This window comes from Scophthalmus maximus, chromosome 7 (assembly GCF_022379125.1).
Source record: "Scophthalmus maximus strain ysfricsl-2021 chromosome 7, ASM2237912v1, whole genome shotgun sequence".
In the NCBI taxonomy this organism is placed as follows: domain Eukaryota; kingdom Metazoa; phylum Chordata; class Actinopteri; order Pleuronectiformes; family Scophthalmidae; genus Scophthalmus; species Scophthalmus maximus.
The window spans coordinates 10,597,036-10,618,845 of NC_061521.1; the positions used below are offsets into that span (position 1 = coordinate 10,597,036).

The 21,810-nt window shown below is 41.1% G+C and overlaps 1 protein-coding gene and 1 long non-coding RNA gene across 5 annotated transcripts in view; one reads left to right on the forward strand and one right to left on the reverse strand.

Moving 5' to 3' along the window:
* Positions 1-20,677, forward strand: part of LOC118315711 — a 37,833-nt gene extending 17,156 nt beyond the window's left edge. The window contains exons 2-4 of the long non-coding RNA XR_004794918.2: positions 9,496-9,599; positions 19,718-19,848; positions 20,444-20,677. This is a non-coding gene — a long non-coding RNA (uncharacterized LOC118315711). The remainder of the gene's footprint in view (positions 1-9,495; positions 9,600-19,717; positions 19,849-20,443) is intronic.
* The window catches only part of LOC118315710 (PDZ domain-containing RING finger protein 4-like), a 103,846-nt gene continuing 86,623 nt past the window's right edge, over positions 4,588-21,810 (reverse strand). For 2 of the 4 annotated variants that reach the window (XM_035643196.2, XM_035643197.2), the window contains 6 exons: positions 20,409-20,511; positions 14,112-14,210; positions 11,810-11,872; positions 10,327-10,428; positions 9,427-9,555; positions 4,588-8,332 (listed from right to left, as the gene is read on the reverse strand). In XM_035643196.2, the coding sequence (XP_035499089.2) occupies positions 6,860-8,332; positions 9,427-9,555; positions 10,327-10,428; positions 11,810-11,872; positions 14,112-14,210; positions 20,409-20,511 (1,969 nt within the window). In that variant the 3' untranslated portion in view covers positions 4,588-6,859. Of the gene's footprint in view, positions 8,333-9,426; positions 9,556-10,326; positions 10,429-11,809; positions 11,873-14,111; positions 14,211-14,536; positions 15,158-20,408; positions 20,512-21,810 lie in introns of those variants that run through there. The other 2 variants (XM_035643199.2, XM_035643198.2) reach the window with 2 other exon arrangements.

Consider the following 21,810-nt stretch of genomic DNA (forward strand, 5'->3'; position numbering starts at 1 on the left):
TGAATTCTCAGGCTCAGCACCGTAATCACAGTCAGAATTGTACAAGTAATTTCTGTTGGATACAGACTCTGACCCAAAGGACCTGAAAGAGGTAAACAAAAACGTTACAGAATGTTAATAGGATTCATAGAGACAACGAATGGGCAACAGGGAAGTGTTGCATTTGTTCATAACATGGTTGACCACACGTGTCAATCAATTCCCACCTTGAAGTCTGGTGAGGAGACCAGGGTGACTTGCAGTTAGGCTGGGGGGGCATCATCCGGGCAAGTTTATATTATTTGGATGGACTAAAGTATTTTATATGTAGGGCTGAATGGACGGTGAAAGTCAAAATATCAATCTTATCTAAGACTTTCATTGATCTCATGTTAAAGCCTTGGAGGATTTAAATGGCTGAATGGACAAAGGGAATTACAATGAGTGTGAAAAGATGGCTACAGTTTTTGTTTTGTTGTTTGCAAACACTGGCTTGAACCAGATGTAAAATTTGAGTGACATTGTGAGCTGAATGTTGCAGAGAGATTATGTTTTTACCAGATTGATTTGCACATTTGCAATATGCGTCTATGAATAATATCCTCCTGTTTAGGACTACCAGCACTACAGTATGTTTTAGGAAATATCCGTATACTAACTGCAATCCAAATAGCACATGTTTGAGACCTCTGCAGTATGTGCCGCAGTTTGTTCCACCCATTCTATAAATAATGAATTGCAATTAGAGCTCCAATTATGCACCGGAAATATTCACAGGTTTTAGCCTAATAGGTGCCCTAATGCATTTGTGTGGGAAATGAAACAACAAAATGACACATAAAACATGGGGTGTTGGTCCCCAGAAGTAACAAAAGATCTCTGCCAATGGTGATACACCAACATATCCAGCGGAGTTTGAATACAGAGGTGTGATGATGCAAGTGCAGAAGATGGGACTTTTCATCTCATCCTCAAAACCAACTTCCGTGTTATATTTTAGTGTTGGCTGTTGACAATTGGCTATGAATCAGGTTTTCTGCACGCTGCTGTGCTGCTGGGAATGAACCAAGTGTGAAACAACAAACTTGTGTATTTAATCGGAACTGAACAAGCTGTTTTGTTCGACCGTGACGTTTGCACGAGAGTTTTTCTGCGCTGCCAACCACAGGACATTCGTTACTGTTTTCCAGCGCTGCATTATGAGGAAACTTACTGTAGTGTGAAGTTATCAGCATTCACCACTGCTTTCTGCTGCAAAATATCGCCATCAACAGTCTTTTAGTATGATTAATATTTAAGGCTGAACTGTTTCCCCTAAGACCAACACACCAGGAGTTTGTCTTTTTTAACTTTGTGCATATCAGCAAAGCGGCATGTCTGTATGAATGACAATGTTGGTCTGTTGGTTAGTTGATTAGCTCTCAGCTTATCAATAATTTTTCAACAACTCCAGTATTGAATTGATTGCCATGCATTCTTTGACAGACTTTTTTTAGTGACAAGAAAACGACAAAGATAACAAATAGTATGTAGTGCAGGGAGAGGCAGAAAGCTTTGTGTGATTATTTGAACCCTCCACCCAAGTAATTTTGAATCTTTATAGACTTTTGAAGCTGACAAGTCTGGTTTGGTTTGCCAGCTGTGTCCCCCCCACCCAGGATGAATGGGAAACTTGAAATTGGCATTATGACATTTCTGAATGTCATCATTATCACCCATCAGTGGACCCACTACTGTCTCCTGCTTGATTAACCCATCAAGGACCCAAGGCGCCCTCTAAAAATGTGCTCACAAACCTGAGGGTTTTCTGAAAACTTGACTTTCACTTAAACTATTATTTCCCAGCCTCTGAAGAAGATAGAAACATATAATAAAAACCATTTTGGAAGCTTTAGATCTTATTGTAAATGATTGTCTTTGCCTAGGAAACTGGATATGGCTGAAAACAACATGCACACATTTTCAGTCTATTTTCCAAAATATGTTAACCTCTCTCTAAGAGATACTGGTCAATACTTGCCAAAATCCTCCTCCTCTCCCGGCTCTGCTGTTGGTTACTTAGTTATAGAAAATACCACGAACGAGAAACCACAATGGTGAAAAGTAAGACCAGGGATTCTTTTTTCTTGGAGTGACAACGAGGTGGAACGGTTACTGACAGTTGGTGCTTACAATGTTTTGCCCTTAACCACTGGCAGTCGAGTCGTGACTGATAAGAATCCGTCAGGAAGCAAATTCAGCGGATTGCGTCATTGTTTTCCTCGTTTCATCTCTGTTCGGCCCTGGGCGAGTAGCATTCTAAACATCTTTGTTTTAGGTGCTTGAAAACTCTGCAGTAGTGTGGGCGACTGGCGTAAACGTGGCAGTGTGGATGTAGCCTGACCTTGACTACAGGGTCAACAGGCAGTCGAGGTTGTTGTCATCACCCAATTACCCCTGTCTGAAAAGAAACTTTATAAACTATTTTGTCAGCTGTTACTGCAGGCAAAAGAAAAAAGAGTGGCATTGTCCAAAATGATGCATTTTATAGGTCCCTGGTCTTAAAAATGACAACATAAAACATGGTTATATCTCATCTGGCTCTAAAGGGAGAAGCACGCAAACATGGCACCTGGTCATAAGGGGAGATGACTCATTTGTTGTTTAACGGGATAAGGCACATATATTCAAAACAGCCTGCTCAGCAGTAGCGCAACTACACACCACTACATTACAATTATAATATCAAAGATCGAAGCTACCGTCTTTTCTGACGTGACATTGAGAGATGCGTAATCCGACGCTTTTAACAGTTCACATGCCTCTGAGATTAGGAGGGAGAGGAGTCAATATGAAGTAGATTGTCCCATCACGCGTCAAGTAGATATGTCCATCAATAAATATGGGCCTCCTTGGATGAATAATGAGAGAATTTGTACTTTCTTCTGTTCGGCGAATCCTAAAGGTTATCAGCAAACATAACAGATGATGGTTGTATGCGTGGGCGCGAGAGGGAGAGAGAAGCACTGAAGAGGAGATGAGCCACTGCTATCAGTTTGACATTTCTGTCAGTACTGGTATTTGAACTGCTGGGGAGCTCTGACAAATGCCATGGCTGTCACCGGCTCAATTTTAATTACACCTGACTGGGTCTTCCAGGGGCTCAGGGATGAACTTAATTAGTTAGAAAGCACTAAGGCTATAGTTCTGCCAGGGCAGTGGTGGGTGCGACCCACACAGCTTCTTCCTCTGTGGCCTTACATTGTCATTTTAATGGTCTCCGTCTAAATGAACTTATAGAGTGAACAAATGAGGGCAGAGCAAATGGTCTTGAAGGAGGGCAGGAGTCTATTTTCAATACCAACTTTGATAATAGTGTTTTGTTACTGTATAAATTGATATGCTTAAGTGCCACAGGCTATAATGGAAGTAGAAGGCATTGACCATAGAGTACAACCTCAAAATCACTCAATGGATTATCATGGCTTTGAAAAACAGTATTTAGAGTGTGCCATTATGAAGTGCTTTCCTATTGATACACAGACAAGACAATTGGCCTTTTGACTTGGATGGAGTTCTTCACAAGCAAGTTTTCTACACATGGCATATTTGGGAATGGGAAAATTTTAAAATAAATTTAAAAAAAGTCATTCTTCAGTTTTATTCATTCAGCACCAAATCACCACATACGGCACTAAAGGGAGTGACAATAATAATAATGAATAATAGTGGTTGAGTAGTATCTTTCTGTTTTTCTGTGCTATGATGTCCTTAAAATCCTGATTGAAAATCTCTAAACATGACATTCTTGTGCAAATAATTGGTTTGCAACAGCTTTTTCAAGGATTTTAGAAACGAGGGGGAGGTTTGGTGTAGGTCTGTACTCTGTAGCCGCCCTGACAGCACAACACTGCAGTGAGTATATGCTACAACTCCTTTAGATCAAAGCCAAGTTGCCATACTCTCACTGCTGCCCTGGTCTGCAACATTGCTCTCATATGCCTCAGAGTTGCTCTCACATATTCTGGTCCACCATCAACAACTGATATACTCACTACAGCTATGTTTTAACCCATAGGTTGAAAGGACACACACTGGTCTGCCTCACTTCTGTTGGATACCCCTGTTCTCAGATACCACAACTATAAAATAACCTGATATGTCTAGGCTTAATTACACCACCTCGATATTCCATATTGAATTTACAATACCCATGGTGGAGTGAACGGCGGAATCATGCATTGTGGTGGGGCCTTGTTGTAGGTGGTTGTGCAGAGTCTGCACCTCTGCTTGCCGATATAAGTCACCGCATGCCACTGCGTTGATGTAAATAGCAATGGAATTCTTAGGTATAATACCTTTGCATAACCAAGAACAATTTTGACTATCAGGAAAACTTAGTTCCTTTTATATTTTACCATTTTTTTTATTATGAAACAAGTTGAGTTTTTGTGGAAACAGAACAGTCTTCAGGCAGTACTGTGCCCGTGAAACTACAATTTCAGCTATAGCACACTCGCACCTTAAGATAATACAGAGACTGGAGTATCCCAGTAGCTATTCCTTGCGCATAGGACAAGGCCATAGAGATGATGAAGTGGTTGGCTCATTTTAATGAACACAAAGCCATCAGAGTGGAAGGTGATTTTAATTAAAATCTCCTTGAGTTTAATATTTTAACATTCACAGGAGGAGGAAAAAAGTCATTCTTGAGATATCTGAGGTGAGCATGTGTTCAGTGAGCAAGTAATTCAGTTTCACTTCACAAGAATGGGCTTTACTGCAGAAAGACTTTCTATGGTTTTCTTTTTTTTTTTTTTCCCCCTTTTGTGATATGACAGAATTACCTAACTTTCTTCTCTATCCATTGTCCCCCAGCACCATCCTCAAAGGCACAGACTGTTGCCGTTACTCGCTTTCACAGTTCACACCAACCTCGTCACAGAGAAGTGAAAAATAAACGTGTAAAACAATTGAGAACAAAGTGTGCATGAGCTTCAGTATCATGTTAGTTTTGTTTTCATCTGTATTCAAGAACTAATATCTTACTACAAAGTTCAATACCTTGCACAAACTGTTTAGTATCAACCAATGCATGAATAAAAAAACATGATTCTGTGCCATGTTATACCAAAAAACAATAATTTATTATCATTTCTTTTGCAACGTTCACCATTATCACACATTTTACCTGGCTACAAATGTGAAAACTACGCTTTACTTGAAATTAGACATTTACTCAAAACAAATACAGGGGTTGGTTTAAATTTGAATTCAGTATTTTAGTTAAAAATTTGGCATTTGGAATTAGTATACTGTACATGTAACTGAACTATAATGTCTGCTGATAATTGGCAACCCATTAATTTCACCAGTGTAGTTTTTCCAGTATCTAATATGCTGTGTTCTGAGTCCTGCTCAGTGGCAATCATCCTAACACCAGTTTGTGAATACAAACATAATTCAGTAACCATTATAAAATATTCATGAATGTTTCCAGTTACAAAAAAATCTCAAATTATATGTATGAATAAGGCTGAGTATTACCTCTCTGTCACTTAAATGATATATAGAGAACGTTTATTGTTTGTGTATGAAATCAGTTTGCCAGACCAAAGTGTCATTAATTGATGTTAAGGCAATGCATGTGGAAAGTAAATAGTATGTAAAAATACTGGTATGTAAAAGCTATGAGCAGGTCCATCAGTTTTTTAATATGTAGAAAAAATTAAAAACAGAATAAAAGAGAATACAAAATGTTTTTCTTCCCAAAGCTGCAAACCAGACGAACAGTCAGTGGACCATACTTGGATATGAGTCTTGTTCCCTTAAGAATGGTAAAGAAATATTAGACAAAATTGGCATTTTCCATTGGCCTCTTAGTGTAGCAGCTTCTTACGTTGTTTCTTTGTTGGGGAAGGGGCTCAAGTTCAAAAATTACAGACAGAACACGTGAAAAGTTTCCCTGTAGAGTTTCCAACATTGAAAAGATGCCGTTATAAAATTGCGCATGAAACTAACTTTACTGTTGGCCAAAAATTCATGTTCATCAATCCAAAATCTCTAGATATGGCAGTTTGAGGTGAAACACTTCAAAGGTTTCAAGAAGATTTTTTCCCTTTCAGATCCCTGGACTGTAAGTAATTGATAGGGCAGGAATACATTTGGTGTAACAATATTTTGTATTCAATAACGGTAACATTAGAGTAAAATGTAGTTGTTGAAATATATAAACATTTCATAATTGTATTACCAAAACTTTGTTAGCTTAAAATCATTTGATAATGACACTGTATTCCAAATTCAAATTCAGAAGGTTTTAGAGATTATACATGCTCTTGCCATAGTTGCAACATTTTTATATTAGGAGAAAATTACACAATACTACTGGCATGTGATATTTATCATTATTTAACTTAAAAACATTAAAACTATCATACCTTTGTGATGTGTAGTTGACTGTTAGACATAATGATGTAAGCTTTATAGAACATGTAGATCTTACCTATGGATTCCCTGCATTTTGTAATTGGCAACAAGTGTACATGATACACAAAAGAAAATGCTTGACTTTTCTTAAGATGCACATACAATGATCCGTTATATGGTTACAACATAAGTATGAAAATAGAATTGAAAAGATACATGTTTAGTGTGAAGTAATAAAATAATCATATAGTCATAATTTCATAGAAAATTTCTTTTTGTTGTTGCACAGAGTGATGTGAAAAGTAATACCAGAAAAAAACATGAAGAAAATGCCATGACACCAATGATAAATTCTTTACAAAATGCTTTTTGGGTTAAAAAGTGTGAAAAATATTCATATCGTCCTCCATAAAAACGCCACATTGAACGAGGCAAGTATATTATACCGCATGGGGTAGAATTTGTGTGTTTATTATACAGTAGTGACTGATAGGAAGGCATTGTGCACCTTGGCTCCCTCAGGGGCCTTAGTACCATGAGTCATCAGCTCCTGGATAGTCATCCAGTTGTCAAGGATCTTCTTGTTGCGTTTCTTCATCATCTTCTTGTGACTGAGCTCTATGATGCTGACTTCCTTGCGACCCTCGCTGCTGCTCTGAGGATTCTCCCTCAAGCTCTCCAGCCGACTACGCTGCATGAACTCTCGCCTTTTTCTTTGTTCTTTTGCCCGGACCAAGTGCTGCTTTCTCTCCTCTTTACTCCAGTACCGTCCCATCTTCATTTCACTCATCGCATCATCATCTGTGGTCATTCCCCCGCTGCGCTCTTCTTTAATCTTCAGGGCTCGCTCCCTCAGGATCTTGTCTCTCACAGGCCTCTTGGTGATGTAGCGGGTGCCATCGCTGCGGATCTTCACCTTCCACTCCATCTTGGGCTCATCAATGGGCCTCTGGGGCTCTTTGCACACACTGAGCAGGCTGAGCTGGCTCTGAGCATACTCCACAGCTGAGCGCTGCTGGATCAGCTGCATGTAGCTCTGGTAGTGGCGGGCATGAGCTGGGATGTTGGTCTGCCTGTGCTGGGAACTGTGGGATGGAGAGAAGTAAGGAATCTGGCAAGCGTGAGGCTTCAATGTCCCTCTGCTCTCCTCCTCAGCCTGAGGTGTATGGTCCGACTCAGAAGGATTGCTGTGGTCAGGGCTGCTGCTCTTGCCTGGGACTGGAGCTCGGTGTACAGAGATTTGGCTCGGGCTAAGAGAGTGGGCAGTGGCAAGGCTGCTGCAGAGGTTCCTCTGGTTGGTGAGACTTACCATCCTCTGGAGCGAGTGCTCCGGGGAGCGGTCCATTGCCAGAGGGGTACTGCGTGAGCTCTCCGCTGTGTTATAGGCACTGGAGCTGTCCTTGTCAGATTTCTCAAGCCTCTCATTAACGTCTACCAACTTACCCCTTGTGGGCTCGCTGTGGTGGAGGCTTTGGTTTTTGGTGGAGGGTGCAGCGTGGCCTGTTGAGGGAGACTGCTGGCCCTTGCGAAGCTTGTGGGCCTGCATGATGTTCTGACATTCAAGCTCGATGCTGCGCAGCTCCTCGTTGAGCATACGCAGCTCGTGCTGTACACCGCCCTGCTCTCCCATGCTGCACTCAATGGTGCTGCGGCGGCTGTAGAACAGGTCGTACTCACCGCTGTTCCGAATCTGACACTTCAGCTCCAAGAGCTGCTGGAATCGATCACCCTCCATCTCATCATCGTCCTCATCCTCTTTGTCCTCTAGCTGCGTGGAGCCAATGGTACAGTGTGTATCCCGATTGTCTCTCAGGCACTTGGACAGACGTCTCTGAATGTGTGCCAGGACATTATGCTCAGAGCTTTCCACTCTGTTTTTTATACTCAGTGCGGTATTCTTGTGATGAGGGAGTGTGGAGCAGGTGGGCTTATCATCTTCTGCTCTCTGAAAAGAACAAGCAAAAACAACCTGAAATAAACGTGACATACATTAACTTTTAATGGTTTTTAATATATACATATGCAACCGTGTGTAAGTATTAACATGTATGAATATTTGTAACTTATTTGCATACTGTATTAACTAATATGGTACTATACTTGAAAATGTACCAACCACAGTTATGCTTTAGAAAAAAGCCCACAGCAAAAAAATATGTTAAAACTGCTTTCACACTTACACTGCAGCCCTGAACTTTAATCGGAGGAATTGTATGTGTGAACGCAAATGCCCAAATCTGTCAGACTAGACTTAATAAGTCCATGTAATGTCCAATTGAGCCGATGTGCAAATATAAATGGCTAGAACCAGGTGACACTTGGCAGAATGTAAATATGACTCCATGAACATATTGCATTTCCACAACAGTTTGCATGCTTCCGTTTTATTCTTGTCACAGAATAAGGACAAAAATTCAACACAGGAAATCAGAGTTAAGGAAGTGCAACCCTACAGTGTCTTCTCCTGAAGGATTACATATGCTGTTTGCTGTTGTAAGTCTCTTGTACAGCTCTGTTACTTCAGGGATTGTTTTCCTTTTGAAGTCCCATTTATATGGATTTGTGTGGTATGCTCTCCTTCCAACAAAACAGAATTTTAAATTATGATTACCAATGTTTGGAATTTAAATGGTCCAATGGTCTCCTACCATAAATATTCATAAATCATTATTTTGTATTCATATTTCAAAGGGAAAATCTTGTTTTTACTCAGCTTTGTGTGAAAAGTCAATGAAGAGTTAGATTTCATCATTGCCACTGGCTAGATGTGTAGTAATTTCAAGGAAAAGGTAAATATTGACCAAATAATGACCCACTGCTGTCAGTATCAAAGCTATTAATGATCAGTGTGATGGTATAATGTTCATCATACAGCGGGTACTACAGTAAGTCAATCAGGAGGAAAGATACCTTAGATCTATTGAGTTTTGACTCACTTGTTTTTAGGAAGTTTACTCTTATTAGAGCAAATAAAAATGAACTATTTTCCAGAGTAAAAAAAAAAATACAGATAAAGCTTTGTCTTTGCTGCCGTCTGACCTCTTCATTCTCCTGCTCCTCCTGTAAGGCAGCTAATTCCATCTCCTCTCTCTGCTGCTCTTCCAACAGTTCCATCTTCAGCTGCTCCAGGAACTCACTGTGCTCATCATCCAGCCAAGCCTCTTCCAGCTAAGAATTGAACAAAGAGGGAAAGCATATGGAGAGAGAGAGGGGTGAGTGTTATTTGTCATGTCCTGAAGCTTGTGGCGACAGGGTGTCTCAAAACAAATAGTTGGGTGTTCCAAGTGGGTGCCCAATTCGATTTTCTGAACCCAGCATGGTTTTGAAATAAGAAGCGACTTGCACAAAAATGCCATTCCCCAGCCAACAAAACACCACCCCTCATCTTTAAAACATGTATTCTAATCTTAAAATCAAGCCAATGCAATTTAATGGACATAAGACTGCCACCTTTGACCCATTTACTCGGCACCATCCATCATCCGTTTGTCTGCTTGATGTGAGTCAAATGGGATCCATAACTGAAGACTTCAGTCTTTAGTGCTTAGACACATTTAATTACAAAGAGTCTACAATTGCTCCTGGCTCATCTGCACTGCGGCAGAGTCCTTCCACTTATTCGCCATCGGCCTTGGGCCTGAACTCACTCCACATTAGCATGCCATTAGCTTTTATGGCTTAGTGTTGGAAGTCAATTACAGTAGCACTACATAAAAATAAAACATGAGGTGTCTCCATGGTGGCCTCCATTTGAGAGTGGTTCTGGCGGTGGGGAGGGGACAGAGTTGTCTACCCCAGACTGGTAAGGTTTACTCTGAGCAAATATACTATTATTGACGGCAACAACAAAAAAGCCAATTGTGTGTTTACCCATGGTAGTTTTGCATTATTTGTTCAGTCAGTGCATTAAAGACATGTCTGCGTGTGGTAAATTCTAACCTGCATCTCCGGTCTGGCAACCAGCAGCACAATGTTCCTACACTCGTCGTTGGAGAGTGCAGCCATTGCTTCTTCTCGGTCTTGAACATCCTGGCCATTAATCTGAAGATGACATGCAAACATGATTACCACACTCATTAAGTCAAGCACAAGCAAGCAAACATGCAATGTGTACACAACTGCAAACGTTGGAACACAGATATATGCAACGCCAGATTTATCCGCCACATTAGAAAAGCCCTTATGAAAATCAAACTACTACAATAAAACTGGCGTTGCACAGTGAAACCATTTTGCTGGCGTACACGTCTAATATGAAGCAGGACCCAGCTGATGTTATGAATGGGACAGTGGCTGTGGACCGACTGAGCTGTTGTGTCCGCCAGCGTACATACATCTTGCCATACAATTAACTGGCCACTGACAGGGGGCGTCCATCTTTTTTGCAGGCAGACTAATGGCCCTGTCACTAGTGGATAATAGTGCCAGAGAACTGGTCTGCCTCACAAACACACTCCCTCTCTCCTGGCTTAAATTAGTCACAACACATGGTGGACACCGGTAGACAATTAGACCAACAGTGCTTATGCATCTGGCCCCTGCATCTAATAATTGTTTGCAGAGAGCACTTGACTTTGTTCCTGTTTCCTTGTCTCACTGTACATACTAAACCTGATTTTTTTTCTCTATAGAAAACAAGCCTGAGAATTCCCTTAATGTTGTCTAATAGTTAACAACACCAATTTGTGGCATCTGAATGTAAAGAGGTTTTGCTCATCTTTTAGCTTATTGCTTTGGTTTTCCTGCAAACTCCACAGTAAACCATAATATTTCTAGGAGAGGTATGCATTTCTTTTCAGTGAAAAAGCCCCAAAAAACCTTCCAAACACCAAACTGTAGCCTAGATAATGTCTGGAACCCGATTTTACCCTCAGGAGTATGTGATGACCAAAACCAATGTTGCTCTTTCAGCTGAATGTGTAAATTGGCAATGGTTTATGATGATGTATTGGAATTTATTTTCAACATGTATCAATGCCTAAGCTATTGTACTGCAGCTTTACATTAAAAGTGAAGGCTCTGACTCGACCAGAAACAATTACTACCGACCAAACCGACAGAGGTAAGATTATCCAGCCCACAGCCCAAACAAATGCCGCTCTTTGTCAGTTGCATGACGACTCCTCCAGATCTGAGCCCTGAGGACGAAGCTAGAGGCTATTAACAGTCATAGTCCCTCGGCTATCCCACAAGTCGCAGCACAGCACCCTCCTGAACCAGAACCCTTAAAAACCCCTGTTGATGCTGAGTTGGTAACTCAAAAGAGCCAGAGGGGGGATCTTCTTCCCCTTTAACATTCACAGCAGGGGCCAGTTCCCCCTTTAATGTGCCGCCATTAATAATGAATGGACTCTTGTGCTGGGAGACGGTGGTTGTGTGACAAAATAAAAGCGGCGGGGGGCGTGAGTGTGTCCTACTGCACCTGTAAAATGCGATCCCCCTCACGGATGCGTCCATCTCTGGCAGCGATGCTGTTTGGACTGATCTGTAAAAGTAGAGGAAACACTCTAAAAACACTTTCTTCGTTTAAACTTTTATTTAATTATAAAGACATCACCGATGTAGACATGTCTAGACTTTAATTAACAATATGAGCAACACACACTAGTTGAGCTGCAATGGAAAGACCATAGATTTGGTTTTGCCATTGTTGCCTAGTCAGTTTTCAAAGCCCTTTCAGCCCTGAGAAAAATTCAGAACAAACTGAGTTATCACCTTCATCATTTAAGTCCTCAATTGTATGCACCTCAGTTGCTACATCCTGGCAGGATGATCGAGCACAAGCTTCTGCATATGGCAACTACAGCCTATAACTCAACCCCAATACATGATGCACCTGCTCCTCCTATAACTAATGTTAGTGAACAAGGGGGCAGGACACTCTTTCATCGGCCAATCAATTGGGTGTCTGGGGCCATTCGTTTCACTCTCTCCTATCAGGTGGGATCTCTGGAGATGGTTGGGTGCTGTGGCACTCCATCTTCATGATAGTCCACTCCTACACAGAGGACCACTCATTAAACTGGGGGAGGTCACCAGACAGGAATGGGGGTAGGACTGGAGGGGGAACTGAAGGTAATCTTTCTGCTGGTATAAGGAGAGCACCCACACCCCAAACTGTTGACAGATGAAAACTAAAAGACAGGAATCCGTAAAGATATGACTGTGTGGTAAAATAGCTTTGTCTAGCTTTGCCATAGAGCCAAGAACATTTGACTCAGCGTTGGTCCTTTCTGTGTGGAGTTGCTTTTCTCACAGTGTCTCAATTCTTGGGAGAAAAATTGAACTGGAGAAATCCCACTTGTAGGATCAGATCACACAAGCTGCGATACACATCAACATGTTGATGTTCCCATTGTTTTTAGAAGTTAACACTACATTATTAAACAAGGACTCAGTACTCACCCATCTCTGACCTTTTGATCTAAACTACACACCGGTGACATGAGTGTTACTATCAGACACCAGACAAAATACTCAAAACCTCTAAGGTAGTTCCTGCTACAGTAGTCCAGAACCATATTTTTCCCAAGATGACAAACACATATAGACTCAAAAGGTGAAAACCTCAAAGAGGTTGTGGGTAGAGTGAAAACTCTTATTCTACACTTTGAAAGATATTATCTGTCTTGGTTTTGCTATAAATGGACCCTGCCCTATGCATAGTGGGACAGACTCCAGCCTCTGAATAGGCGTAGAAAATAAATGGACTGCTGTACGAAGGAAATGTACTTTTTCTGCTTTTGTTCTTAGAAATATGTTAAACTGTTCTGTGCAAGACAACTGAAATAAAGCCAAATCAACTTCAATATGGCCATTCAACAATAGCTGCAAGAATGGCAAATTTAGCATGTTTTCTTACTATTTATGCAAGATCAAAGCACATAACACCACTTCTAACACATCCTGTGTACATTGACATTCAGCCACCTCATCTAAATGCAGAACACTCCTCTTAGCACAACTTATTTTTAGTGTGAACACTCAATGATGCTGCCAGCAGCCACAAACCTCAGTGATTTAAATTCCACTCGGCCCTCAAAGCGAGGGTCCAAGTCAACTTCAAACGAGTGGGCAAAAATCAGAGAGCAAGAGTCTCTTTGCTAACTTGTATCACACAGCCTGCTTGTTGATGTCTGCTCTACTGAAAGAACTGGGTGCACAACTCAGACAACAGCTGAAATTGTTTTTGTTTTTCTGTCTTGGCAGTCATTTCACGTTGGCAACTGAAATTGTAATCAGGCAGTTGGAACACTGCAATAATGTAATTTATTGTTATTAAAAGAGTTAAATTTTTTATATTAAAATCCCCGGTAGTGAAGCTCGCTTTTCTCACAAATACTCAATTAAATCATAAATTGGAAGATTAAATGTCACAACTGATTTAGTCTTGAAAATCTAGCTTTTTCAATGTTTAGTCATTTCTTACTGAGGTTTCACAACAGTGTTTGATATGTAAATGTGAGACTTCAAAGAGATGTAATATAAAGAATGTGTAGAATATGCATGTACTTTTTCCAACGGCATGTGTGATGCATATTTTTACAGTACCTCCCGGAGCAAGGCCGAGGGGGAAAAGATTCAGTGTTTACAGAGTTCTCGACTTACTCATGGCAAACTAAGTTGGAGGATGCAACACTCAAAATCTTGAATGAAGGGAATAAACCCTTTTAAGTCAAAGTCATTCAAGTCCCACATCTCGAAGGACAAGTTAATGTACTCACCTCACTGACGTAGATGGCTACATCCTCCTCTTCATCAGTCCTGTAGCACAGAGTCAACCCCAACTTCTCTTGGCTGTTGAGTCGATACAATTCCACTTCCTAGGTAGATGAGGAAATACAAAAATTTAAAAACAAGGCTAAGAGTCTACAGATGCTTCGAGTGAAATGCTAACATGCTAAGCAGGTATTAAGTTCACCATGTCCAACTTCTTACTTTAGCATGCAAACATTTGCTATTTAGCGCTAAACACAGTGCAGCTATGGCTGATGGGGACATCATTTCTTTTAAAGGTTTTGAAAGCCCTGTGAAAATCCCGTGTGTGTGGTCATGACAGCTCATTGGATTGTTGTGGTAAAAATTTCACTCTGAATGACAAATGTCAACCCCATGGCAGCACTAAAGGAAAAGTCAGGGGATCACCAACTTTATTGGATTTCATTCTCTGGGGACCATGGGTGTCAGAAATCCATCCAATAGTTTTTGACATATTTCAGTTTGGAGCAAAGTGGTCGACTGACCAACCTACAGCCAGCCATAGTCATCCCTGGAGCAAAGGCAAGTTAAGGATTCAGGGATATAGAAAAAAACACCCTTGAAACCTTGGAAACACTAGCTGACAGAACAATCTCACTGCATGGTTCATTTAGTAGCTGTTCTGGAGTCTGATCATCGCAGTAGATAGAGGTTGACCAATTGTTATTGAATTGTAGGAAGCCAAATTTCCTTGGAATAAAGTGCAGTTTTATTGGAATTTCTGGATATACCCCATCTGCCAAGGAATATCACATGATCTGACTGAAGCCTCCAGAGAAGCTACTAAACTAATTTGACCTTGTTTGTTCTATTGTTTTCTATGATGACAATGTTTTTTGTCCCTCTGTTGACTTTGACATTCTGTAACCTTTGAAGAAGAAATAGAAACTGATCTAGGACTCCAAATTCTTTACAATGGCTTAAAACTAAATGGATACAATAGCTAGACAAACACTAAGGATCTGCTCCACTGAAGATCAAATAACAAGCATTCAAGTCATTCACAAAAATTCTACTTGCTTTTGAGAATTGCCAACTCTCGCCGTGGTTTTGAGTCTCAAAGTGTTTGATCATGAAAGACAGTCTCAGCTAGCAGAGTTTGGCTTTGATGAATGTCAGAGGACCTCAAGTGTTTTTCAAGTTGTTGCCAAGTTATAGAATGACTATAAATAAACTATAATTATGCTAATGCATCCAGATAGATATTTGCTGCAGTACTAAAAGTAGTCCTCATCTTCCTGTGGGGAGAGCTCAACAAACTATTGACTTACAAATTCGTGGTTTCAAATTTCCCATGAGCCTCTTGGAACATAACTCAGTACCCTGGTGTCTAAATACATTTTTGATTCAAGTTCATATTTACAAATTCACAAATATTGAGATTTGATCAACCCCACACAGGACTTGAGTGAGAGCCACATCCCCCCCTTCACCTACTATAAAAATCAACCTAACACAACTTCTAATTTCTCCGCTTTCACACTTTGCACTCTGTTTCCCACAGTAGAGGAGCAGCCAAACACATAAGCACAAGCTTGTGTTCCATCTCCAAATGCTGAAACATACCAAGGGTGTTGGAGAGAATCAAGTGTGAAATGGCTTCTCCTCCCGAGGTCTTCATTAGAGCAGAAACACACCAACTCTCTGCAGCAGGAGTGAGGCTGTGGTTGAGCGGTGAGGAGGGTGGAGGGGGCAGAGAGAAATGAGGCGGTAGCGAAGGGCTCTGGTGGGGCTCGCAGGGGTCTCGGGCAGAAACAGAGAGATTCATTTCCTCTGTGACAAGTGTGGGTTGGCTGGTTACACGTGTCAGATGTGGCAGGGCTTGGGAAGTGGAAAAAAAGGGGGTTATCTGACCATAGTGGGATGAGATGAGGAAGAAGGGAAAAAGGCCAATAGCACTGCCACCTGGTGCCCCTGGCCACCACTTTTAAGCTATTCATGACACACTTCATCACATAAACACACCTTTAGGCTCAATTCCCATTTTCTCCTTCTCCCCTGTCACTCATTTCTTCCACCTCTGCTTTTCACACACATTGACAGATCATTGATGTGTTTTTGGACCAGGCACATGCTGTTGCTGTTGGGCTACACACTCCCCATACACACTCACACTCAAAAGAGTAATTCCTACATCCCTGCAAAAGTCCTATGCTTACACAAACAAGTATACTCAGCAGAGCACACACATTAGCACAGACAGGAAGAAAAAAAAACAAGAGCAGAGGAAAATCGACATCATCTGAGCTTTGTCGTCTTATCTTACAACAGGCTCCACCTGACAGGGAGCTCAGATCTGTAATTGACTGTCTCAGAACCGATGACAACTTCAAATTCCCGGCTGATGTGAAAAGTTACCAGGTGAAAGAGGGAAGAGGCTTTGGTGCCGGCTACCTGAACAAAGTGAGCTGCAAAAATTTGTCATTAGCTATATTAAAAATATTACTAATGAGTTTTTCTCTGTTATTGTTGGGAGCAATATTATTAGTGGTATCCTGATGCAACGGAGCAGTCATGAAGGTAATGGGAGCTTCGGAGACAGCGCGCGTCTTGCATGCTAATATGATGTGAGGGATATCTGTGGGAAATACTGAAATCACTTGCAATGTCTTGGAGACATCTGTCTAAAAATAAACTCCAGAAATTAATTGCTAAGACTGAGGCAAAGCAGAGGTGTGAACAGAACGACATCATCCATATCTGAGTGTGAATCCGCCAAAAGTTAATTCTGACTAATTACTGGCTAGATATAAGTAGGCCTTATGATCAGAGAAAAAATGTTTAACTGCAATTACAAATTTAACTGGATTAAAAATCAAACCTGTGTTTGCAGCACACGTTTCCCCTTTGCCATAACTCAATACAATATTATGTTGAAAAAAAACCCACTCGTACTCGGATGCCTCAGTAAAAGAAGGGTATCTCCTGATCCATCAAATACACATCTCTCTGCCTTTTGATTTTTTTCCTCTATTTTCCAGACGAGCTCTCTGCCTCTCAGGCAGGAGATTGCAGCGTGGCACGGGGATGAGAGCTGACAGTAAATTAATGACTGCGATGGCGTGATTAGGGGGAAGATTGGCGCCTACCATCAAAGCACATTGGCTGCTGTCCTAATAATGGCGCCTTTGATTACCGGTAATAGAAAACGCAGTCACAAATGCATGGATGGCTACCACTGGCAGGAAGAGTGGGAGGACTATCTCTGAGCATGGCAGGGGTTTTTTTCCTTGTGTCATCAGACCTCAATGAAACTAATCAAAGGAGCGGTTCCGAACATGGTGTTGTGGAATATACACTTCAAGGAATCCTAAGAAATATATGGGGTTTTTTTCTGTGTGAAATTCTACTTATGAGGGATGGCCATTGGATTTCATTATACCAAACATCAAAAAGGACATGAGTCTCCTGTTGTGAGTCCGCGTACAGCTGTAATGAATGTGTTAGTGTTGTGAAGTTTGTCATACCACAGGAAAATGTGTTTTTAACCACCCAGCTGAATTCTAAATATATATTGGTAACAAAATCATGAAAAAATAACAGGTTGGGTGTGAAAATCACAATGTGCACACCTGTTAAAATAATAACCCAAGAAGATTCGGTAATTGTTTTGTTACACACCAAAGAAAAGAAAAAAACAATCACTCATTTACACCCACTTTGCCATTACACACAAATGTTAAATCATAAGCACACAAAGCAACTCATACTCATACCCACATAGTGCGATATGTTGGTGGTACAGGAGACTGAGGAGGGAGATTTGTCAGTTCTTTGTCTTCTTCATCTCTTCATTCTAAGTTGCTGTCTTGCAAATTTTGTCCACTAGGCAAGATGCATTTGCAGGACGACAGCATAGCTAGCTATCTGACTGTTGGCTGTTAAAGGAGCAAGCTTAAAACTATTAAACTTCCAGTTCTCTACCAACTTCTCACTGACTATTTGTCATTTGGTGCTGGGCATATAGTTTGCAGGAGACCTGTTTCACTGCTGTGGCTGGAAGCAGTGTTAATAAGAGTGAGGAAATGGAAACAAAACAGATATGTAAGTGTTGAAATGAAAAATTAAGTTATTACAGTTGTGATCCCGTCTTATCCAGTAATATAAACAGCAGTGTTCTGGCATCTGATAAGCCTCTTACTCAATCAGCCTTCCTCGGTTGTATTTCATGTCTCAGCGGTATATACAAGTACTTACATGGAAATTAAAATTTCAGACTTTTCACACACAACTTACACAGCCTACAAAAAAATAGTAAATTAAAAAAATAAAGAAAACTATCAATGCGTATTGCCCTGGCATGAGGCGTCTCTCCACCTCGTCAGCCACTGTTCTCCAGGATTCTTTAATTCTCTGTTGATTACCCTGACAGACACATCAATGCCCTGGTGTATTAGAACGTTGAATTAGATTCAGATGGATTCGCTGTGATGTGTTGGCAAACTGCACTCATCTAACAAAGGTAATTTTAGGAAATCTCTTTCCTTCATTCTAGTTTCTCTCTTTCAGCGGGGAGTAAGGGATCGGGGTGGACGCTGAAAGCTTTCGAGGTTTCACCTACTTCCCTCTCGCAGCACATTTCAAGTTTACATTCAGTAAGTGAGGCTGCATTATTGGGAATCTAACCCCCTCCGAGCATGAAATAAAAGAAAAATGCTGCAAGCTACAAAGCATACACAGTATAATAGGATTTGTTAATAGCAATGAGGCATAAAGAGGGGATTTCATATATTATATTTATTACAATTTGACACTGGGGCCTCTGCGATCCAAGTGGGTGCACAAATCTCTTTAGATGTGAGGAAATGGCTCAAGCTCAGTGGGTGGAAGCGTTCAGAACAAATTCAAATGAAACAAACAGGGGGAGGGAGGGGCGAGCAATCATCATACATCAGACCACTCGGAGCCCTTGCCGGCAATGTGCTCTCACCTCAGTGACTCCGAAATAAAGAATATAGGACCAAAGCAGAGAGCGGCGACAGTCTGTTTACCTCTTCCCATCACAGTTGAACTGGTGCATCCGCATGTAAATCTGAACGTGTTGGAGATTAACAGTCTCAGAAAGATCACCTCTCCAACTGTTTGTTACTTACACCCCGGTAAGGATGCAGAAGCAAAGAAATGTTTCCACCTTTTTTTAAATATTTTTTTTAGAAGCACCTACTGTACCACACACACACCTCATTTAATTGGTTTTGATTGAGCTCAGAGTCGACCTGCTCGTGAGCATTGTCTTCCAGAGTTGTGAAACAATTAACAAATCTCAGGCAACACTGTCACTTTCTGGAGCTTTTCTACTTTCTCTTTTTGCCGTGCTGCGAAAAAAAAAAGCGAAAACATGGAGATGTGACATCATTGCCAGTGGAAGCAAGGGATTTTTCAAGTTGTCTGCAATGTGGCTGATCATCTGTTACCCCTGGGATCGGCCTGTAGAGTCAATTAGTGTTTGTGCCCTTCCACCAATTGGTAAGCATCATCCAGTATTGAAGGAATGCATGGCCATTTGTTGCAGGGGTTAGGCAAATGTTTCGTGTCTGTACATGTGTGAAACTCTGTCATCATTTTTTTGCAGTTTGTTGCCAGTAAAGACCTACTGATTCAGGGTCACTGCTGATATAAATATCACAGTTTTCTACCAATCATCTGTCAATCCCTTGGTGACATCAAGACTCCCAGAAGTCACTGTGCTTGCAGCAAAAGCAGGTAACTCCCCATAAAACCCCCGGGACACAATGTTTAAATAAGTTAGCTTTAAAGTTCCAGTTTTTATGCTTAGCTAAGCCAATTGGCTCTTGCTCACGGGGCAACCTGCTGTGACGTCACCCATTGGTTTGTGAACTGCCTGGTTTTGACCAGAAATAACCATATTTGGAGGAGCAGGGGGTGGGCCTGACTGAGAGCTCGTCCAATGCATGTCCACCTGCACCAGCGATCAGCATCCATTAGACTGTACTGACTTTGAATCACACGGTATCCACGCCCCAATGCATACTACGTTTTATCCTCTATTTTACTCTAAATGAGACCATAAGTTACAAAATCATTCTGTATTGAGACTGAGACCATAAACTCCTCCAGGATAATGTTTAGCGATGTTATAAATCAAGTGAGAAGTTGGTCTGGTCATTCAAGATAAATATCTTGTATCTACCAACAAACGTATCCATATATATCAGAGATAAACCCAAGTTAACCAGTAATATTGGCCATGCCAATAAATCTGTCAGGCTGTAGTTATCAGTGATGTCGTGTGCGATTCTTACCTCATATTCAAACTCCTCTGTCCTCTCTCCATCAGCAGGAACCGGGGAGAGGAAATCCGTCCCTTCATAGTAATCCTGGTCCATTGTATGGAGAGAATGACAGCTGTCAGTGGAGACGGAGGGAACGACAGACAGGGAGGGAGGCAGAGAAAGGGAAAGAGGCGGAAGAGCTGGGCATTAGCAAAATCCTTTTCTTTTAAATGTGTCAATACCTCGAAGTGACAGGATTTCCTTGCCTTTGTCTTTGCTGGAATCTGAAGAATAAAGGATTTGTCAAGGGCTTTCACTGGGACAGAAGTGTGTGTGATAAAAGTACAGCCCCTTGTTAATAACAGCATATCCACATCATTTGCTTCCTGCTCTTGACAGACAAACCCCCCACATTGTACAGTTTAATTCTATTATGCTTCCCTCAGTCACCAAACAAAACTGCATTGTGAGGGTCTAACAAGATGAGCACCGTCAGTGCCACACACGATAATCGCAGTGGACGTAAACTTCAAAAAGACACTGTTCACCATGTTCAGTGATGTGTTCAGGGGTTGTCTGACTCTCAGATTTCCCAGCACTGTTAACCCGTCTCACAACCATTTTCCTGTCGCACAACCAGACTGGTAAATGTCAGAATGATTTATACTTTGATCCATCAATATTACACATACAACAACATTTGGCAGTGGGTGCAAAGAATACAAATACAGATTTTACAGTCTAGCCTCAGTAGTAAGAGTGGCAACATTTGCGAGATCTATAAAATCAGCTGTATATTGAACCATGCACCTGATCTCAGATGAAGAGAAGAAATTGGGAGTTTTATGGGACAAATTGATTACACTTGGGTTCGGCCTGGGGCTATAAGTATCCCACAAGCACACGTTGCACAGTGTTGCCTAGTTTTTATTAGCCCATTTGCTTTAATCACCTTCTATGAGCCAAAATGGATACGCCAAGTAGCTCCAATTACGGCAAGAAGGCCCTGCAGGGAATTGTATGGTGATACTGTGAGATATATACACATGGCAATGATTTTATACCTAGCATGTAACACTGACAACGACACAGTTCTTATGATGATGAGCGATATAGAACATCCAAGTGAAATTTCATCCAGTCTCCAGTGACCAATGACGACAGATACTCAGGATGTTTGTCATTGCTGGAATTAATTATCTACTGTACTGAACATACTTTCACTCTGACACTGCTATTGTTTCACTCCCAAGAGGTGAAACCCACATCTTCCTTTATGTTAAACTTTTCTTGTTCACTGTGTATTTCTCCTTTGAGACGAACAGAACATCAACCAAAATGGTAGAAGAGGAAATAATGAACCCCTTTTCTTTTGCTGTTTTCCAGTAAAAAGGTCTTGTCGATTCTTTTTTTGTACATGGTTATATGTACA